This window comes from Oryctolagus cuniculus, chromosome 5 (genome assembly GCF_964237555.1).
Source record: "Oryctolagus cuniculus chromosome 5, mOryCun1.1, whole genome shotgun sequence".
In the NCBI taxonomy this organism is placed as follows: Eukaryota; Metazoa; Chordata; class Mammalia; order Lagomorpha; family Leporidae; genus Oryctolagus; species Oryctolagus cuniculus.
In genome coordinates, this window is record NC_091436.1 from 145,739,311 (window position 1) to 145,760,364 (window position 21,054).

Below are 21,054 nucleotides of genomic sequence, written 5' to 3' on the forward strand. Positions count from 1 at the left end.
ATAGTCTCTTAGTAGAGTTCTTTGGATCCCCTAAATAAAGAATCATATCATCTGCAAGAGGGATAATTTGACTTCTTCCTTCCCAATTTGTATCCCTTTAATTTCTTTGTCTTGCCTAATGGCTCTGGCTAAAACTTCCAGAACTATATTGAATAGCAGTGGTGAGAGTGGGCATCCCTGTCTGGTACCAGATCTCAGTGGAAATGCTTCCAACTTTTCCCCATTCAATAGGATGCTGGCTGTGGGTTTTTCATAAATTGCTTTGATTGTATTGAGGAGTGCTCCTTCTATACCCAATATGCTTAGAGTTTTCATCATGAAAGGGTATTGTATATTTTTTTATGTGTGTCATGGTGATTTTTTTTTATCTTTTATTTAATGAATATAAATTTCCAAAGTACGACTCATGGGTTACAATGGCTTCCCCCCCCATACCGTCCCTCCCACCCACAACCCTCCCCTTTCCCACTCCCTCTCCCCTTCCATTCACATCAAGATTCATTTTCGATTATCTTAATATACAGAAGATCAGCTTAGTATACCTTAAGTAAGTATTTCAACAGTTTGCTCCCACACAGAAACATAAAGTGAAAAATAATAGATGATTTTTTTTAAATGATGATGAAATCAGATCAGACCTATTGTCATGTTTAATCCCAGTGAGAGTCAAGTTGGGAATTGATAATTTCTTTTTTTTTTTTTTAACAGAAGATCAGTTTAGTGTACATTAAGTAAAGATTTCAATCGTTTGCACCCCCATAGAAACACAAAGTGAAATATACTGTTTGAGTACTCGTTATAGCATTAAGCCTCAGTGTACAGCACGTTAAGGACAGAGATCCTACATGAGGAGTAAGTGCACAGTGACTCCTGTTGTTGACTTTACAAATTGACACTCCTGTTTATGGCATCAGTAATCTCCCTATGCACCAGTTATGAGTTTCCAAGGCTATGGAAGCCCCTTGAGTTCTCCGGCTCTTATCTTGTTTAGACACGGTCATAGTCAAAGTGGAGGTTCTCTCCTCCCTTCAGAGAAAGGCACCTCCCTCTTTGAAGACCTGTTCTTTCCACTGGGATCTCACTCACAGAGATCTTTTTGCCAGAGTGTCTTGGCTTTCCATGCCTGAAATACTCTCATGGGCTTTTCAGCCAGATCCGAGTGCCTTTAGGGCTGATTCTGAGGCCAGAGTGCTATTTAGGACATCCGCCATTCTATGAGTCTGCTGAGTATCTCGCTTCCCATGTTGGAGCACTCTCCCCTTTATTTATTTATTTTTTTTGTTTTTTTTTTTTTTTTTTGTTTTTTTTTTTTTTAATCTTTTATTTAATGAATATAAATTTCCAAAGTACGACTCATGTGTTACAATGGCTTCCCCCCCCATACCGTCCCTCCCACCCACAACCCTCCCCCTTTCCCACTCCCTCTCCCCTTCCATTCACATCAAGATTCATTTTCAATTATCTTAATATACAGAAGATCAGCTTAGTATACCTTAAGTAAGTATTTCAACAGTTTGCTCCCACACAGAAACATAAAGTGAAAAATAATAGATGATTTTTTTTAAATGATGATGAAATCAGATCAGACCTATTGTCATGTTTAATCCCAGTGAGAGTCAAGTTGGGAATTGATAATTTCTTTCTTTTTTTTTTTTTTTTTTTACAGAAGATCAGTTTAGTGTACATTAAGTAAAGATTTCAGTCGTTTGCACCCCCATAGAAACACAAAGTGAAATATACTGTTTGAGTACTCGTTATAGCATTAAGCCTCAGTGTACAGCACGTTAAGGACAGAGATCCTACATGAGGAGTAAGTGCACAGTGACTCCTGTTGTTGACTTTACCAATTGACACTCCTGTTTATGGCATCAGTAATCTCCCTATGCACCCGTTATGAGTTTCCAAGGCTATGGAAGCCCCTTGAGTTCTCCGACTCTTATCTTGTTTAGACACGGTCATAGTCAAAGTGGAGGTTCTCTCCTCCCTTCAGAGAAAGGCACCTCCCTCTTTGAAGACCTGTTCTTTCCACTGGGATCTCACTCACAGAGATCTTTTTGCCAGAGTGTCTTGGCTTTCCATGCCTGAAATACTCTCATGGGCTTTTCAGCCAGATCCGAGTGCCTTTAGGGCTGATTCTGAGGCCAGAGTGCTATTTAGGACATCCGCCATTCTATGAGTCTGCTGAGTATCTCGCTTCCCATGTTGGAGCACTCTCCCCTTTATTTATTCTATCGGTTGGTGTTAGCAGATACTAGACTTGTTTATACTAGATACTAGACTTTGACTCTTAGTCCTTTCATTATGATCAATTGTGAACTGAAATTGATCACTTGGAATAGTGAGATGGCATTGGCACATGCCACCTTGATGGGATTGAATTGGAATCCCCTGGTATGTTTCCAACTCTACCAACTGGGGCAAGTCAGCCCGAGCGGGTATTGTATTTTATCAAATGCTTTCTCTGCATCTATTGAGATAATCATATGGTTTTTCTTCTGCAGTCTGTTAATGTGGTGTATCACATTGATTGATTTGCGAATGTTGAACCATCCCTGCATACCAGGGATTAATCCCACTTGGTCCAGGCAGATTACCTTTCTGATGTGTTGTTGCATTCTATTTGCCAGAATTTTATTGAGGATTTTTGCGTCTATGTTCATCAGGGATATTGGTCTGTAATTTTCTTTCAATGCTGCATCTTTTTCAGGTTTAGGGATTAAGGTGATGCTGGCTTTATAGAAACAATTTGGAAGGATTCCCTCCTTTTCGAATAGGGCATTTAAAAGCAATCACTTAAACAGGAGAAACTAGAAAGCCACCAAGCATATCCAGGGAAAGTTGCAGTCTTAGAAAACACCTGAGAAAACTTTAAATTTATAATTGAGGCTGATCCACAGCACAAAGACAACCCACAACAAAATCAAGGCAAAGCAAGAATCCCTGGGGAAAGGGGAGAACCTAACTTCCAGAGGTACCAAATTCTTAGATTCAAATGCCCACTTTTTTTTTTAATTGTAGTTTTTTTTATTTGACAGATAAAGTTAGACAGTAGAGAGATAGACAGAGAGAAAGGTCTTCCCTCCGTTGGTTCACCCCCTAAATGGCTGCCACGGCCCGTGTGCTGGGCCGATCTGAAGCCAGGAGCCAGGAGCTTCCTCCTGGTCTCCAATGTGGATGCAGGGCCCAAGCACTTGGGCCATCTTCCACTGCCTTCCCGGGCCACAGCAGAGAGCTGGACTGGAAGAGGAGCAACCAGGACTAGAACCCGGTGCCCATATGAGATGCCCGCGCCGCAGGTGGAGAATTAACCAAGTGAGCCACGGTGCTGGCTCCCCAAATGCCCAGTTTTTAACAACAGGATCATAAAGTCTATAAAGTAATGGATAGTATGGCACATTCAAAGGATAAAAAAGGAGCTAAAAGAAACTGTCCCTGAAAAATTCCTGATGGTGAATCTATAAGAAAAAGATTTTAGAGTAACTATCTTAAAGATACTCCAAGAACTAAAGAAGATATGCAGAAAGTTAAGAAAATTATTTATGAACAAAATGAAAGATCAGTAGAGAGGAAACCCAAAAAGAAACCAAAAGGAAATTCTGGAACTAAAAAGAACAATAAATGAAATGAAAAATTCACTAGAGATTCATGAGAGATTTGATTGGGCAGAAGAATTAGCAAACTTGAAGGCAGGACAAAGGACATTATTGATTCCCAGGTACAGAAATAAAAAAAAATTCAAAGAAAAGTGAACAGAGCTTAAGGGACTGTAAAGCACCATTAAGTGGACCAATTCTGGATGTCCCAGAAGGAGAAGATAAGTAGAAAGAAGCAAAGAGAATATTTATAGAAAAAATGATCAAAGCTCACAACATTTGATGAACAACATGGGCATACATATTAAAGAGGTTCAAAGAATTCCAAGTAGGATGAATTCAAAGAAACTCATGCTGAGACACATTGTAATCCAACTGTTCAAGGACAGAGACAGAAGAGAATCTTGAAGGTATCAAGAGAGAGGTAATTCATCATATATAAGCATTCCTTATGAGATTATCAGCATCTTTCTCTTCAGAAACTTTGGGGGCCAGAAGGTAGTGGGCTATTGTAATCAAAGGGTTGAAAGAAAAAACTTATCAACCAAGAATCCTGTATGTGGCAAAAATCTCCTTTAAAAATGAGGGAGAAGTGAAGAAATTCTCAGGAAAATAATAGCCGAGGAATTGTGTTACCAACAGATCTGTCCTGTAAGAAATGCTAATCAGAGTCCTGCTAGTTGAAATGAAAGGACACTAGGTAGTGCTGTAACTTGAAGCCAAATAAAGAAATAAAAATCCCAGTTAGGGTAAATACATGGGAGATTATGAAAGGTAAGTATTATTGTACAACAGTTTGTAATTCTACTTTTTGTTTTCTAAGATGTAAGAGATCAATACTTTTAAAAAATTATGGCAATTATTAGTCTAAAGGCTAGTATTATCATAACTCCACAGTTTGATTTCTATGTAGTTTAAGAGGCTAGTGCATTAAAAATTATCAGTTTATATTTTTGGGTACATAATATGTAAAACTTTAATTTTGCAAAATCAAATATTTAAAGGAGTGAGGTCAAAGAAATGAAGGAGCAACAGTTTTGTGTTATTGAAGTTAAGTTGGTACAAACTGAAATGAAAATTTGTAGCTATACTTGTGATAACCAGAAAGAAAATAGTCACAGACTATACACCAAAAAAAATGAGAAAGGAATTAAAAAATTCACTGTCAAAATAAAAATCAATTAAATACCAAAAAGCAATAGTCTAGTAAATGAGGGATACACCAACTTTAAGGCATATAGAAAACAAGGAGAAAAATAACACAACTCCCTCCTAATCAGTTAGCTTTAGATAGGAAGGAAATTCAGATTTATGCTATAATATGGATGAATTTGGAGACATTATGCTAAGGGAAATATGCCAGTCTCAAAGACAAATACTGTATGATTCAATTTTTTTTGGGCTTTAAGGTAGTATTTATTTCTTTTAGTGATAGACTTTTTAATACTATTTCTCATCTTTTTAACACCCCACAAATTTCTTACAGATTATACAATCAATTAGCTGAAGTGAAACAACAAAAGGAAGAGAAAGCAAAGCAAGAAGCCTTTGCCCAAAACAGAGCAAGGGCAAAAGAATTTCATAAGGTGAGCAGGAACCCTTTCCAAATTGATGTGTGGTATTATTACACACATATATATATATGTATATATATGTGTGTGTGTGTGTGTGTGTGTGGTATCACATTACTGCTAAATTTAATTTTTATTCCCTCTACAGAAAACACTTACAGAAACTTTGAGCCAAAAATACATGGTGATTTTCTACAAACCAGTGTAAAGTTTATTTTTTATACTGTATAACATAAGGCAAAATTATTTAAAGTCAATAATAAATTTTTATTTAACATTAAGAAAGTCCCCATGTTGCAGTTCCTTCCACTGTCCAAAGTCATCTGGTTAGCTCTTTTAAATCTTCGGCCCTTTTGAACAAACACAATTTCTGGTCTGTTAATCCTCACTCGAATTACATAATAACTTCAAAATTCCACCTAAAATCTTTGGAATATAATTTCTTCAAGCAATTTACTCTTGGGTTCTGATTCTTGATGCACATCCATGTGAATGGCTGTATTTTTTTCCTAAGCCATCACTCAAAAATAAAACTTATCTGGGGTATTCCAATACCTTCGTTCAGTTTCCTGTTGCTGTCTCCTTTTCAGGAGGTTCCATCTTCTGTGCAGTGTTTTTGACTTTTGAGGCTCTCTTTTTAGATGAAATGGCTTCTTTCACATTCTGTTCTGAATTCACATTCATCAGTTTTGGGAATTCCGAATTTATTATGAAACAACTACTGTCAACCAATTTGATATCACATTCCTCCTTTTCAGGGTGTGCTGCTTCCTCATCCTCTGCTACTGATTCTTCAATAGGAGATATAGATCCATCATCATCCAAATACTTGTATCTTCGACTGTCAAGATCTTCCTTTTCTAAATCATCACCAACATCCATTTGTTTCAGAGATTCTTTCAGGTGATATTCATACTTCAGTTTTTCAATGTAATTAAAAAATCCTCTTGCAACTGCTTGCTCAAAGGTTAAAATTTTCCTCCAAGGTGATGGTTGAGTTCCATTCTCTGATTCTAAAAATGAGAACCTAGGTCCTTTGTCTTTAAATTGGTTTTTATCTACATGTGATATTTTAGTGTTTTTCCGTCCTTTAGGCCTGCCTACTGGCTTTCCTGTTGCCTTGTATTTCTGTTTTCTCCTTTTACGTTTCTTTTTCTTAAATTTTGCAATAAGCGCTTTTAGTGTCAATGGTCTTGGTTCTACAGATGAATCACTTGAAGAATCTGTTGTTTCGACAATTTTAGATGAATGAATAGGTTTTCTTTTTTTTTTTTTTTTTTTTTTTTTTTTTTTTTTTTTTTTAATCTTTTATTTAATGAATATAAATTTCCAAAGTACGACTCATGTGTTACAATGGCTTCCCCCCACATACCGTCCCTCCCACCCACAACCCTCCCCTTTCCCACTCCCTCTCCCCTTCCATTCACATCAAGATTCATTTTCGATTATCTTAATATACAGAAGATCAGCTTAGTATACCTTAAGTAAGTATTTCAACAGTTTGCTCCCACACAAAAACATAAAGTGAAAAATAATAGATGATTTTTTTAAATGATGATGAAATCAGATCAGACCTATTGTCATGTTTAATCCCAGTGAGAGTCAAGTTGGGAATTGATAATTTCTTTCTTTTTTTTTTTTACAGAAGATCAGTTTAGTGTACATTAAGTAAAGATTTCAGTCATTTGCACCCCCATAGAAGCACAAAGTGAAATAGATGAATGAATAGGTTTTCTAATGGTGTTTTTTGGCCTCCAATTAGGTGAGGAAGGAACACATTGAGTTTTAAACACACTGCTACCAGATGAACTGTCATCACTTTCATTATCAATTTCCATAGTTGCATCAGATGTCATGTGGTCAAGAGGGTCCATTTCTGACTTGTCCATCACTTACTGTGTTACAAGCTTCCTCTTCCAACCGCGCGGAAGGATGTATGATTCAATTTATATGGGGTGTTTGGAGTAGCCAGAATCACAGAGATAGAGATTTTGAATAGTGGGTACTCAGGGAAGAAAGGAACAAGAAGGGAGTTAATGTTTCATGTATATAGAGATTCAGTTTTGCAATATGATATGAGTTTTAGAGATAGCTTTAGTGATGGTTGTACAATAGTTTGAATGTACTTAATGGTATTACAATGTACATTTAAATATGGCAAAGATGGTCAATTTTATGTTATGGGTATTTTACCACAATAAAGGATTGAAAGAGAAAAGCTCACATAATATCATTTTGTTTAAAACTTTATCATTTTTCAAATGCTTCACTATCTTGGTTCTCTGTCAGAGAAGAGGTCTAGTCTAGTGTTTTTCAGAGAGATGCCCACACTGTCTACGTAGAGACTGGTGTGTGGAACACACTCAACAATAATTGATAAATATTTCTGAGTAGCTGTATCATCTCACTTAAGCATCACAACTACTTTATGAGACTTTTAAAATCATAACTAGTTCTATGAATTCACTGGCAACACCGTACTGGCAAATAGTGAAAGTTGAGCAGTTGCTCTCTGGGATCTTTTATGGTTCCTTTAAGCTCTGATCACAACATTTGTTCAACAGATCAATATATATCTTATATATGTTTCTATTTAAAGACATCCTATTTAATATATCCAAGTATTGTTGATTCAGTAACATTGAACTCAGGGCCAACAGCACTACAATTAATGTCTTACTGAAGCTGCTTTGTATTTTCTACCTAAGGAATATTGTAGCCTTCTGGTGACTAGGTTTACTAGACAGTGCCTCAGTGCTGTTCTTAGGGTCATTTTACATGGCACACTCATAAACAAAAAGCACAAAACTGAAAAACATGACACAAAATAGAGCCTGAGAGGAACACTTGTTTTCAATGTCAGAACTGAAAACAGAAGGTGGAATATTATATTGTCTACCTCAGCTGGGAGCATTGTATCAAGAGACTCCAATTTTTTGCCTCTTGTAGCTTGTCTACAAATGATCATGGAAATATCACAAGTTATTTATTATGGTGTTACAAATAAATATTAGTGAGTAGGTAAAATTGCACATACAGAATCCATGAGTAATGCAGACTGACTTTATTATTATCTCCTTAATTGTATTTGCAAAATCCAGAGAGAAAATTCTTCATATTCCAAAAGATTCATTTAATGTTATCCACACAGGACCGAAATCTGTCTTTGGACTCCTGAGCCAATGTCTGTGCCAACATTGCAGGCTGCCTTCTTAGGAAGTGCAGGAGGAATCTGTCACCAAACGCACTGGCACATAGATAATGTCTGGGTAATGTGTGGTATCTCTGCTTAAAGTTAAGTTCTGTAATTTTAAATGACTCATTAAAAACTTCCTTTCAAATTAACTATTTTAAACTAATTTCTCATTTATAAGACAAACACAAATAATCGCTGAAATCTTACTATGTCTATAAAAGGAAAAATAATTGGGGCTTATTCTTCTCACAAGTAAGTTACATTAGTGCAGTGGAAGCATCACAACTCATTGATTGACTCTTAGTGGACAGCTAGTTAGTGCTTGTTATATACCAAGTACCCATCCTAGGAAGAGGCTGTGGAAGGAAGAGAAGAGATGGGTTACTACTGGCTACAAAAGTATCTTGAGGGTTATTCTTTGTGGTTTGCTATAGATATTAACTGAGTGAGCTCAGCTCCAAGTACAAAACTCAAATTAGGTTGAGATTTTAATTTTATTTTTAATTTTCTCCCTAGATTTACTGAGATATTATTGACATAAAAATGACACATATTCCTGGTGTATCATGTGATGTTTTGAAATATCTATATATTGTGAAATGATGACCACAAGCTAGTAGTAGTCATCACCTCACATGGCTACTATTTGTGTATGTGGTGAGAGTATTTAATCTACTAAGCACATTTCAAGTACATGATACAGTATTATAAACTATGGTCACCAAGAAAGACTTTAATTTTAGATCTATAGCATCAAGATGACAAAATACAGCTGTGTATTCTATGTTGGGAATGAGAAGACTGTTCCTCATGTAATATTGATTTTATGACACTATCAATATTTTCAAAAAGCATTTTCCAATTTGCGTTCTGCAGGATGTTAGCATCCCATGAAATCTTAAGAGATACTTTGCAAAAAAAATCAATCTTTAAGGTCAAGAGATTTTGGGAAACATTGGTTTAAATGAACTTAAATGGACTTTTTAACTGTAGGCTTCACAGAGCTGATAATAAGCTTGTGAGTATTGTCGCTCTCTCAGAATATGTAATTGTGGAACACCCAGCAATGAGCCTTGTTTTGAAGGCTAGGTTTGGAAAATGCCATCATGCAGTATTATGCATGGAATCCCAGGGAACATGAGAGAGGAGAAAATTAAAATTTCCATTTTGCTGAGATAGAAATTCATGTGGAGCTGAGTTATGTTCCCTACCTTACTCTGCTGTAGAGTCCTAGAATGTGAAGCGAAATCTCTTGCAGCAAGTAATTCCCCTGTAGAGAGACAGTAAAGGGAACAGAGTCCCCACAAATTCATGCAAATATAGAGGGGGCATACCCAGTGCATCTCCTTTATGAATATAGGGGGCACTGTGGCACCTAGGAGCTGGCAGGAAGGATTTCTTTAATAGGCTCAGGTCAGACCAATGCTGTAGAAATTTGGGGTTGGCACAAGGTTGAATGATATTCTCCCTTCACTCCAAAAGATATAACTACCCCAGAACCAGGGTTTTATTTGTAAATAGGGTCTTTGAAGATGTAATTAAGATAAGGGTCTCTAGATGAGATCGTCTTGGGTTATTTGAGTGGAGTGCTAAATCAAAGGATAAACATAGAATCATTTCACCACAATCCAAAAAACTCCTGGACCACCAGAAACTGGAAATGAAAAGGAATGGATTTTTCTCTAGATCTGTTGGGTGTGGTCCCACAGATCTCTGTCTTGATATTGGACTTTGGCCTCCAGAACTGTGAGAAAATACATTCCCATTATTTTAACCGCAAGTTTGTGGTGGCTTATTAGGGTAGCCCTGGGAAACTAACTGATGGAAATGGAGAGGGAAGTGAGCAAGACTGGAAGAGGGGGCCTGGTAAGTTCAGGATCATTCTAGAGAGGCCTCTGGGAAGTGGAGATACAACAATCCCCAAATGTTTTCACTCAGCAAATCAAGGTCAAACAGGAGTAAATAGCAAGCTCAAAGGTAGGTGGTGTGGGAAAAATGAAGGAAATGTGTGGGTTATTTGGAGGGCAAGGCCACCATGGAGGTGGAGAGGATGGTCTGCTGCCAGATAAAGTGTAGAACAGGGACCTCTCGGAGAGGGATAAGGTGTCTTGACAAGGAGATACAGTAAATGTCCTTTGCCATGGAGAAATCAATGGCATTGATGGTCTTCTGAATGGGCCTCTGAGACAGGACAGCTCACTGCCAGAGTGGGCCCCAGTCACTGCTGGGTTTCACATCTCTCAGGACTGCAGAGCACCCCTGGACACCATAGCATGAGTTTCGTGCACCTGGATGAAAAGACTTTCCACCTGTCCAGCCATTGCAAATGAAACAGAAAAATTTACTAACATAAGAAAAATTTGTCACAGCGGTTAAGAGACATTGCTTGGGATGGTTGCATCCTGTATCAGAGAGCCTGGGTTCAAGTCCCTATTCTGCTTCCAGTTTGTGTACCCTGGAAGGCAGCAGGTGATATTCAAGTATTTGGGTCCTTGCCTTCTAAGTGAGGGACTCATATCGAGTTCCTGGCTGCTGGCTTTGGTCTAACCCAGACTGGCTGTTGTAGGCATTTGGAGGAGTGAACCAGAGTGGAAGAGCTCTGTCTCTCTGCCTTTCAAGTGAATAAAAAATACAAATGAGAAAAACTTGTGGCTATTTCTACTTTCTAGAAAAATGACATAATATATTATTCGCAAGGGAATGATTTCATTGCTTTGGAATAGCCCTGGTGGTTATTTGAGAAAAATAAGACTTCCTGGGCATATTGGGGATGAGTCAGGCTTAGACAAAAAAACCATGCATAATAAAGTAAGATCTGTAGAGGAGGCTGAGGTCTGTGGATGGGAAGGGGAGGGGGAAGTTAGGAGGATGTGAGAAGTCCTGGAAAGTGGAGGGAGACTGTGGGAAACTGGTACAAGAACACAGCCCCAGGGAAATTTCTCATAGTCAAGAATGGCCAATGCATGCGCCATGCAGTGACGTTGCAGGAAAGTGTCTCCTGTTCTGTGCTGTGATTATTCCTTATTTTCTTCAGGGCATCAGTGAAAGTCTATATGCAACAATCTCATGTTAGGTAGGGATACTTCAGGAAATGCTGAAAAAAAAAAAAAAAAACCCACAGCATCAAGGGGTGGGGAAGTGGCTGGTAAGAGGGTCTCTGTCTCAGAAGCCAGGGATGGAGGGACAGGCGATTACTGAGACGCAGGCTGCAGAGTGGCCTGATTCAGGGGGGAGAGAGGCAGATCCTGAGGGAGACACTGGCTCTCCTGATTGTGGCCTGGAATTTTGTCCAGAAAGTAAAAGGAGAATTTATCCAGAAGAATAGATTTCGTTCAGTTTGAGGGTGCTTGGGCATCTGAGTAAGAGTAGGTGGATGGATAGGGTTTGAGTGTACTTAATTGTGGTACATTTGCTAGCTTATGCAAACCATTGAATTCATTAGTTTACGTTGTTAACCCTAATAACTCTTTGGTAAAGAATCTGCCCTCTATTCAAAATATTCCCCCAAAGCTGCATAATGTGTAAATATATGTTTGGAGGGGAAGGGTGGATATTTAATACGGGGGAAGTAGTAGGAAACAATGACAAGTAGCAAATGTCATGAAACCAGTGCCCTAGGGTAACCATGTAAGAGCAGTGGTGCTGGTGATACAGAGGTGTGATTTTGTCGAACAACAAGCATAGAGAAATGGAGCAGGAGGAATGAGACTGACTGAAGATGATTGCAGGAAGAACAAAAAGAATAATTTAGGAATATACCAATCAACATTGCAAAGGGAGGTCATTTTGCAAATAGAGAAGCAGTCAGCTTGAATCTACTTAATAGAAACCAATGAAAGTGGGAATTGATGTTAAATGTGTTCCGTATTCAGTAGGCCATATTATATAATACTTGCTCTTGTTGTAAAGAAGTATATGTACAAAGATGTATATAAACATATTAAATGTCCAGGGGTGGGCAGGGATGAAATATAATTTAACACTGAGATTCTATTTTATCCAAAGCTCTGAGATTGGTCTAAGCTAGTGATAATACTTATTATATTACTACTTTAGAGATTATGATGATCTACTGAACATGGGCTACTTTAGAAAAATGAAATCCTCTCTTTTTGGTTAGGGGACATTTGCTCTTCTGCAATGCCTTCCCATGTGATTAGATCAATGTCTGTGTTTCCGGCTCCTTCTGAAGTCTGAGGGAGGATTACATCACTCATTCCCAACTGGTCATTTCATTTCTCTCCATGGATGGGAGAATCAGTGCTAATTGATACTTTTTATATTTAATTACACTTGATTTTTTCGGTCTGGCTGCCCTGAAACCAGAAAGAGGAAAATAGTATACTACATGCAAATCTTTAACATAAACATTTCTTAACCTCATTTGCTTCAGGATTGGTCCAAATATAGAATCCTTGAGATAAAAGCTGTTTAGAGTGGTTTCTTATCAGTATTTTGATCCTGCCTCTTGAGTCTCTCTTTCTGGAACCTTGTATCTGTGAATTAGAATTTTTTCATTTTTAAATTCCCTACTGCCTAACTTTCTTGTGTTCATTATGAATACTTTCTCAGTGTTTTTCTTAGGTTGCCTAAGCTAACTCCCTAACTGCTAGATCCCCTCTTTCCCTTTGTAACTCCAGGTAGTGCTCTGATCACAGTGCTCTTCCCAATGGCTTTGAGGATGTCACCCTCTTTCAAAACTTTCCATTTCCTTTTGGATAAAGTTCTCTTACTGCACCTGATTTTTCCACTGTTCCTCTGTACCAATCTCCCTAACATCCTGCATTGTACCCATCTGGAAAGTCCTGGGTAGCATTTGAAAAACGCTTCTACTCTTCCCTGTCTCTCTGAACCCCTCTCATCATGCCGAAGAGGATCCCATCTCTCCTGTCTTCTCCGACCACTGCAGTCTGATGAGATCTCTCTTTTTAATGTCCTGTGAATTTATTAAGTGCATTGATTTGGCAGTTTAGAGAGTCTATCTAAGGAACTGAATGGAATAGAATGGAGGTTTTAGAAAAACAAACAGGGGCCGGCCGATGCTGTGGCACAGCAGGTTAAAGCCCTGGCCTGAAGCACCGGCATCCCATGTGTGTATTGGTTCTAGTCCTGGCTACTCCTCTTCTGATCCAGCTCTCTGTTGTGGCCTGGGATAGCAGTGGAGGATGGCCCAAATCCTTGGGCCCCTGCTCCAGTGTGGGAGACCCAGAGGAAGTTCCTGGCTCCTGGCTTCGGATAGGCCGTTGTGGCCAATTGGAGAGTGAACAATTGGATGGAAGACCTCTCTCTCTCTCTCTCTCTCTCTCTCTCTCTCTGCCTCTCCTCTCTCTGTGTAACTCTGACTTTCAAATAAATAAATAAATCTTAAAAAGAAAAACAAACAAACAAATAAAAAAGATTCCAGTACAAACTATGCTACTTACAGAGGTGGGGTAACTCAGTGAAGTTTATTCATCTTGATTGGCTCTCATTTTTTTTTTTATTCCTGAAATGGAGACAATTAAACTATTCTATCTACTCTTTCTGGTTATCACATAACATAAATGTAAAGGCCTTAGTCACCTGTAAAGTCATACGTGTGTAAGCTATTACAACTGCTGTTTAGAGATCTCTGTTACTGAATTTTGGTATGCCTCCCCTTTCCAGCTATATATTGGCCTCACATATTGTTTTCCAAACTCATTGCTAGATCTACTCTCCACCCTCAGCCCCCATGCCCACCATTTTTAGCAGGAAGCCTTTTATCTTCTTTTTAGAATTCCCCAACCCTTCCTTTCTCTGGTAGTGTAAGAGCTAAAGGGCAAGTCTTGTTTTTTTTTTTTTTTTAACATTTACTTATTTATTTGGGAAGTGGAGTTACAGAGAGGGAGAGACAGAGAGAAAGGTCTTTCATCTTCTGGTTCACTCCCCAAATGGCCACAATGCCTGAAACTGGGCTGATCGGAAGCCAGGAGCCAGGAGCTTCTTCTGGGTCTCCCATGTGGGTGCAGGAGCCCAAGCACTTGGGCCATCTTCAACTGCCTTCTCAGGCCACAAGCAGAGAGCTGGATTGGAAGGGGAACAGCTGGGACATGAAATGGTGCTCATATGGGATGCTGGTGCTGCAGGCGGAGGCTTAGCCTGCTAAGCCACAGCTCCAGGCCTAGAATTTTGTTTCAGCCCTAGATCTCTTCTTACCTGGTGAGCTCCTCTTGGAGAGGAGCTCTCTTACCAGTGGACCTTGACTAAGAGCCAGCCTGATCCTTCCTGACAGATGTCCTGTGAATCTCAGGGAGCTTCTACTGAATTTTACCAAATTCCCCTCAGGAGACTTATATGTTCTTTCTGCAGAGTGACTCCTTTTCCCATATCCCTCCCTCCCCATAGAGCTCAGTGATCAAGGGGAAAGACATTCTCTATGAACCGTTATATCCCTTTCTCAGAACAGGAGGTGCTATTGCCTATATTTGGAAATCCAAAGCAGGAATAGTTTAGTTTTTTTCTAAAACAAGCAAACAAAAATCCACAAACCCAAACCAATCCCTTTCCCTGCCCCTAGCCCCAAATGCTCCAAGTGACATGCTGTTTTTTATCTCTGAATTTAACAGAGGGTCACTGGGTTTTTGGGAACCCTCAGTGCTACACTTTTTTTATTTGTAAATCTTCTTTACACTGTGAGGATCCTGAGACTGCTTCTTGGGTTTCAGATCGTTTACCTGTAAAATTGAGGGCTAGGTTAAATTATCCTAAAGATCCCTTTGGTTGTGTGATTTTCCAGGAAGATTTGATGTGGAAGATCAGGCTAAGAAATGACTTTCTGCTTTTAAGTACTGTGCCCATTCTTTTGAAAATCTACCTTACACTTATACATAACATTTTCCAGTTTGCTTACATGTATTACATGATCTGATCCTCATGTCTACTTTGTGATGTTATAGTAAATATGAGGTCTCCTCAGATAGTTCAAGGAAAATGAAATAAAATGATATTTTATTTTTTCATGGAATTTTTTGCAATCTATGTGTAATTTTTTCATAATAGCAACTCCACGGACTTTTTGAATATCCCTTGTATTAGCTGCCTGTTATATTGTAGGACCTTGAGAGTTATTGGTGTGAATTAACAAGTCCAAGACCTGGAGGTCCCTTTGTGCTGCTGATCCTGTAATCAAGATGCCACATGAGGGGCCGGCGCTGTGGCGCGGTGAGTTAACGCCCTGGCCTGAAGCCCTGGCATCCCATATGGGCACTGGTTCTAGTCCTGGCTGCTCCTTTTCCGATCCAGCTCTCTGCTATGGCCTGGGAAAGCAGTACAAGATGGCCCAAGTCGTTGGGCCCCTGCACCTGTGTGGAAGACCCGGAGGAAGCTCTTGGCTCCTGGCTTTGGATCGGCCCAGCTCTGGCCGTGGCTGCCATCCGGGGAGTGAACCATTGGATGGAAGACCTCTCTCTCTCTCTGCCTCTCCTCCCTCTGTGTAACTCTTTCAATTAAATAAATAAATCTAAAAAAATACTGCATGATTTGTATTTCATGCCTACAACTATTAACATCCTTTGTGAAGCACTTTTATAGGCAAGAGAAGTTAATGCAGATGAGACAGAATTCCACAGTAGTGGTGGAGGGGACTGTGGCAAGTTAAAGAGCATGTCTTACCTATTCAACGCTACCCCTTTCTTGCCATTCAAGGATGCTGGCACAGGGTTACCAAATTGTTAGCGTTCCAAGGAAGCTGGAAGCATGTATTTTAGTGTAAAATGTACATATTAAGATGTTCAAAACTAATTTATAGGAAGTGTAGAACCCCACAAAGCCCAAACACCCATACATTTCAGGGATCTCTACTTTGGAGGTATAAACCATGTTTAACTAACTCTGTAAATTTCTTCTTAAAAAATTCTATGAAGTCATTTAGTGAGTTTTGCTACTTTTACTAAAAGTTTGATATAAATAGCACAAATAAGACTAGCTACTCATTTTTGGATGATTGGATACCTGCTATGCTCCTAGGAGTATGCTATGTGCTTGATGCACATCATCACATGTTCTCCTAGAAATCTTATGAGACATGTGTTGTTATCATTGTTTATAGGTAAGGGTGACCTAATTTGCTACAGCCATATAGTCATTAGTAGCAGAACCAGGACCAAAGTTTCTGGTCTTTAAGTGTGTTCTTGCCCTTTCTTTATTACACCATATTGCCAACATCCCTAGAGAAGAGAGGGAAAGGATGAAATGGGAAATATAGCGCTTCTACTATTTTAAAACAGTCAAAAGTGGTCTCTTTCTTTAGAGCGCTTAAAAAGCAAGCATAGCTCTCAATTTCTGGAATGGAAGAAATACGTTTGTCTTAGGGAATGGTGGAGGAAGAGAAAGGAAAGGAGATATCTGACAGCAGGATGAACCTTTCTTTAAAACACTAAGCCAGAAATAGGCAAGGCCTCCAATCAGCTAGTGTCTGGCTTGGTGTTCACATTATCTGTCTGCTTTGACCATAACATCCTGTGAGATATCCACCAGCTTACTCCTGCTATCCTTTACTTCCATCCAAAAGCAAACCTCAGGAGAAAAAAAAAAGAGATCTTTTGTCTAGGGTCTGAAGTCAAGTCCAAATATAACAAGATCCCAATAACTTCCCCCTCCCACCAGGGTTTAAAACCAGACTCCCTCTGCCCAGATGGCTGCTACTGAAAGACAGAGCATTCACCCACAGCTTCCTCCTTTTGTTGGCTGCCCTCTGATTACAGCTAATGACTCCCAGCTGCACGGCCTCCAAAGACTTAGAGAAGATGAATCTTTAAAAAATAATTTAATAACTAGACTCCTTCGGGGATGGGTGGAGTTGATGCCAATCTCTCTGGAGTGTTGCCTCATTCAGAAACTAGCTGGATGATGCTCCTTGGAGAGGGAAGAGAGTTGCTCTGTACATATTGAAGCCCTCTTGTTACCCCCTATAAGAATCTGATTGACTCTATTTTCTAACCTTAGTTGAAAAAAAGTCATCTTCAAATACTGAAACAAAACAAAACAAAACAATCCAGCTGCATTTGTAAACATGGACTTTAGCTCCAATAATGAGAATCTGAGGAAATGCATTTAGAGCTATTACTATCCAAAGATAAATATGCTTTAGGTTCAGTGTCTTTGGATGATTTTTCATTACTGTATGATAATACAGTAAGTAGATATCTATAAAATATTACAGCTTAGTATCATAGAATTTCCTTTTTAATCTTTGAAATGCCTGGTTCATATACTGTGACACAGCTTGAGAGAAATCAAAGCTCAAAGGATATCAGTCGTGAAAACTATCAAGAATAGACTTGTGAGATTAGTGTGTCTTTTTGATTTTTTTCTTACTCTTCCTACTCCTTGTCACTCTTTTTCTTCCTCTTCTTCCTCTTTGTCTCTTTATCGTCCTTATTTTTCTCCCCCCTGCCCCCTTTCTTCAACATCCATAATCTGAAATGCTGGTGGGGAATATGAGGAATGAAAGATTATCTCAACCTGAAGTTTGAATGTTTTCTCAATTCTTTTTAGTAGAAGTGTTTGATGGTAGTTGGCATCCCATATTCTCTATAATGCCTTCCCCTGAATCTACAGGTACACTGTATTTTATATGCCCATATTGAGAATCTGTGAATTAAGCCATATGTTGAAGTTAGATGCATAAACAACTCACTGGTTTCTTCATGTTCTTTCAGAGTACTGGCTGAAAAAAATCACACTCTTGAGCAACTGATAGCCTTGTTCTCTGGTTCTGTAATGATCTCTTTGTAAAAACACCTTATATTCCTAGGAAATAACATAGTTACCTAAAAAGAGCATGAGCTTTGGGGTTGAGCTAAGTTAGGATTGTGACACAGTCCCTCCCTGAAACTTACTTTCATCATCTGTAAAGTGGAACTAGCAAGACTGCTGTGAGGAATACAGTCCCGTTGGAACAGTGGAGAGGAGCTGAAGTATATCTGGTGGGCTTCCTTTGTAATATTTCCAATATGGTCTTTATTATTGTACTCTCTACTCATTCTAGAATCTTTACAACAGCCCTAGTATCACTTAGAACTTTTTTGTTATGGCAATTGGTGAAACATATTGTCTAAAATTCAACTGTTTAATAAATATAGATATTGGGACCAGTATTGTGGTATAGCAGTTCAAGCTGCCACTTGTAATACCAGCATCACAGCACTGCTTTGAGTCCTATCTACTCTGCTTCTGATACAGCTCCGTGCTAATGTGCCTGGGAAAGCAGTGGAAGATGGCCCAAGTGCTTGGGCCCCTGCCGTCCACACCAGAGACCTGGCTTCTGGAACTCCATAAGCTCCTGGCTTCAACCTGGCCAAGACTCCCACTCCTCCTGCCTTTTTTAAAAGATTTATTTATTTACTTGAAAGACAGTTATGGGGGGCAGGAAGAGAAAGAGAGATCTTCCCAGCAACTGCTTAACTCCTCAAATAGCCACAATGGCCAGGGCCAGGACTAAACCAACCCAAAGACAGGAACCTGGGACTCCATCCCCATATTTCCCACATGGCTGACAGGGGCCCACAGACTTGAGCCATCTTCTGTTGCTTTCCCTGGCACATTAGCAGGGAGCTAGATTGGAAGTGGAGCAGCTGGGACTCTAGCTGGTGTAACCCACTGTGCCACAATATGGGTCTCTTGCAGCCATCTGGGGACTGAACCAGTGGACAGAAGAAAGATCTCTCTCTCTCTCAGCACTTTAAATAAATTTAAAAAATCTTAAAAATAGAGATATAACTAAGAAAAATTAATTACTTCATCAGACATGATTTTTGATTCAGAAAATCTAACAATATTTATTATAGTTTCTGTTATATTGGAATATAATATGGGATAGTTATATAGAAATATAGTATAACATAATTCCAATTTAGGACATAATTCCTAGTTTATTATGAAATGCTAAAATATTTCACTGTGCTTAAAGACTCTTGTTATTGTCAATGGTTGATACACTGTTTTATTCATAAAACATCCTCAATAAAAATACATTGCATTTAACTGCAAGTATGAGTTTAATTATCAACTTATTTCCATGTGGCAGTAGAGAACACAGTTCATGAGACTTTTTTTTTTTTATTTGACAGAGTTATAGGCAGTGAGAGAGAGAGAGACAGAGAGAAAGGTCTTCCTTCTGTTGGTTCACCCCCCAAATGGCCGCTATGGCTGGCACTATGCCAATCTGAAGCCAGGAGCCAGGTACTTTTTCCTGGGTGCAGGAGCCCAAGCACTTGGGCCATCTTCCACTGCCCTCCCGGGCCACAGCAGAGAGCTGGACTGCAAGAGGAGCAACTGGGACTAGAACCCGGTGTCCATATGGGATGCCGGCACCACAGGCGGAGGATTAGCAAAGTGAGCCACGGCATCGGCCCCAAAACTTTTTTTTTCATTTTTTTAACTTTTATTTAGTAAATATAAATTTCCAAAGTACAGTTTATGGATTACAATGGCTTCCCTCCCCCATAACTTCCCTCCCACTCACACCCCTCCCATCTCCCGCTCCATCTCCCATTCCATTCACATCAAGATTCATCTTCAATTATCTTTATATACAGAAGATCAATTTAGTATATATTAAGTAAAGATTTCATCAGTTTGCACCCACACAGAACATAAAGCGTTAAATACTGTTTCAGTACTAGTTATAACATTAATTCACATTGGACAACACATTAAAGACAGAGATCCCACATGAGGAGTAAGTACACAGGGACTCCTGTTGTTGACTTAACAATTTGACACTCTTGTTTATGGCATCAGTAATCTCCCTAGGCTCTAGTCATGAATTGCCAAGGCTATGGAAGCCTTTTGAGTTTGCTGACTTCGATCTTATCTAGACAAGGTCATAGTCAAAGAGAGAAAGGTAACTCCTTCTTTGATGGCCCGTTCTTTCTACTGGGATGTCACTCGCAGAGATCTTTCATTTAGGTGTGTTTTGTTTTTTTTTTTTTTTTTTTTTTTTTTTTTTTTTTTTTTGCCAGAGTGTCTTGGCTTTCCATGCCTAAAATACTCTCATGGGCTCTTTAGCCAGAACTGAATGCTTTAAGGGCTGATTCTGAGGCCAGAGTGCTGTTTAGGACATCTGCCATTCTATGAGTCTGCTGTGTATCCTGCTTCCCAAGTTGGATCGTTCTCTCTCTTTTTGTTTCTGTCAGTTAGTATTAGCAGACAGTAGTCTTGTTTATGCGATCCCTTTGACTCACTCTTAGACCTATCGGTATGATCAGTTGTGAACTGAAATTGATCACTTGGACTAGTAAGATGGCATTGGCACATGCCACCGTGATGGGATTGTATTGGAATCCCCTGGCACATTTCTAACTCCACCATTTGGGGCAAGTCCGATTGAGCATGTCCCAAATTGTACATCTCCTCCCTCTCTTATTCCCACTCTTATATTTAACAGGGATCACTTTTCAGTTAAATTTAAACACCTAAGAATAATTGTGTGTTAATTACAGAGTTCAACCAATAGTATTAGCTGAACAAAAAAAATACTAAAAGGGATAAAGTATGAAATTGTACATGTACTCTATAGAATTTATACAGCAGTCAAAAACAATGAAATCTGGTCATTCGCAACAAAATGGAGGAATCTGGAAAACATCATGCTGAGTGAATTAAAAAAATATTTTTGAAAAGCAGATCTGGGAACAGGGAATGACAAAAGAGATGCCTTTCATTTGCTAGT

At 39.0% G+C, this 21,054-nt stretch overlaps 1 protein-coding gene and 1 long non-coding RNA gene across 3 annotated transcripts in view; one reads left to right on the top strand and one right to left on the bottom strand.

The window, feature by feature from the left end:
• LOC108178872 (uncharacterized) overlaps positions 1–21,054 on the top strand; it is a 204,423-nt gene that overhangs the window by 42,751 nt on the left and 140,618 nt on the right. The window lies entirely within an intron of this gene.
• On the bottom strand, positions 5,350–7,053 carry LOC138849822 (TATA box-binding protein-associated factor RNA polymerase I subunit D-like). The gene is made up of 2 exons (XM_070074843.1): positions 6,894–7,053; positions 5,350–6,420 (listed from the first exon to the last, which is right to left on the bottom strand). Exons 1-2 carry the CDS (start codon positions 7,051–7,053, stop codon positions 5,726–5,728), a joined length of 855 nt encoding a protein of 284 aa, XP_069930944.1. The 3' UTR covers positions 5,350–5,725.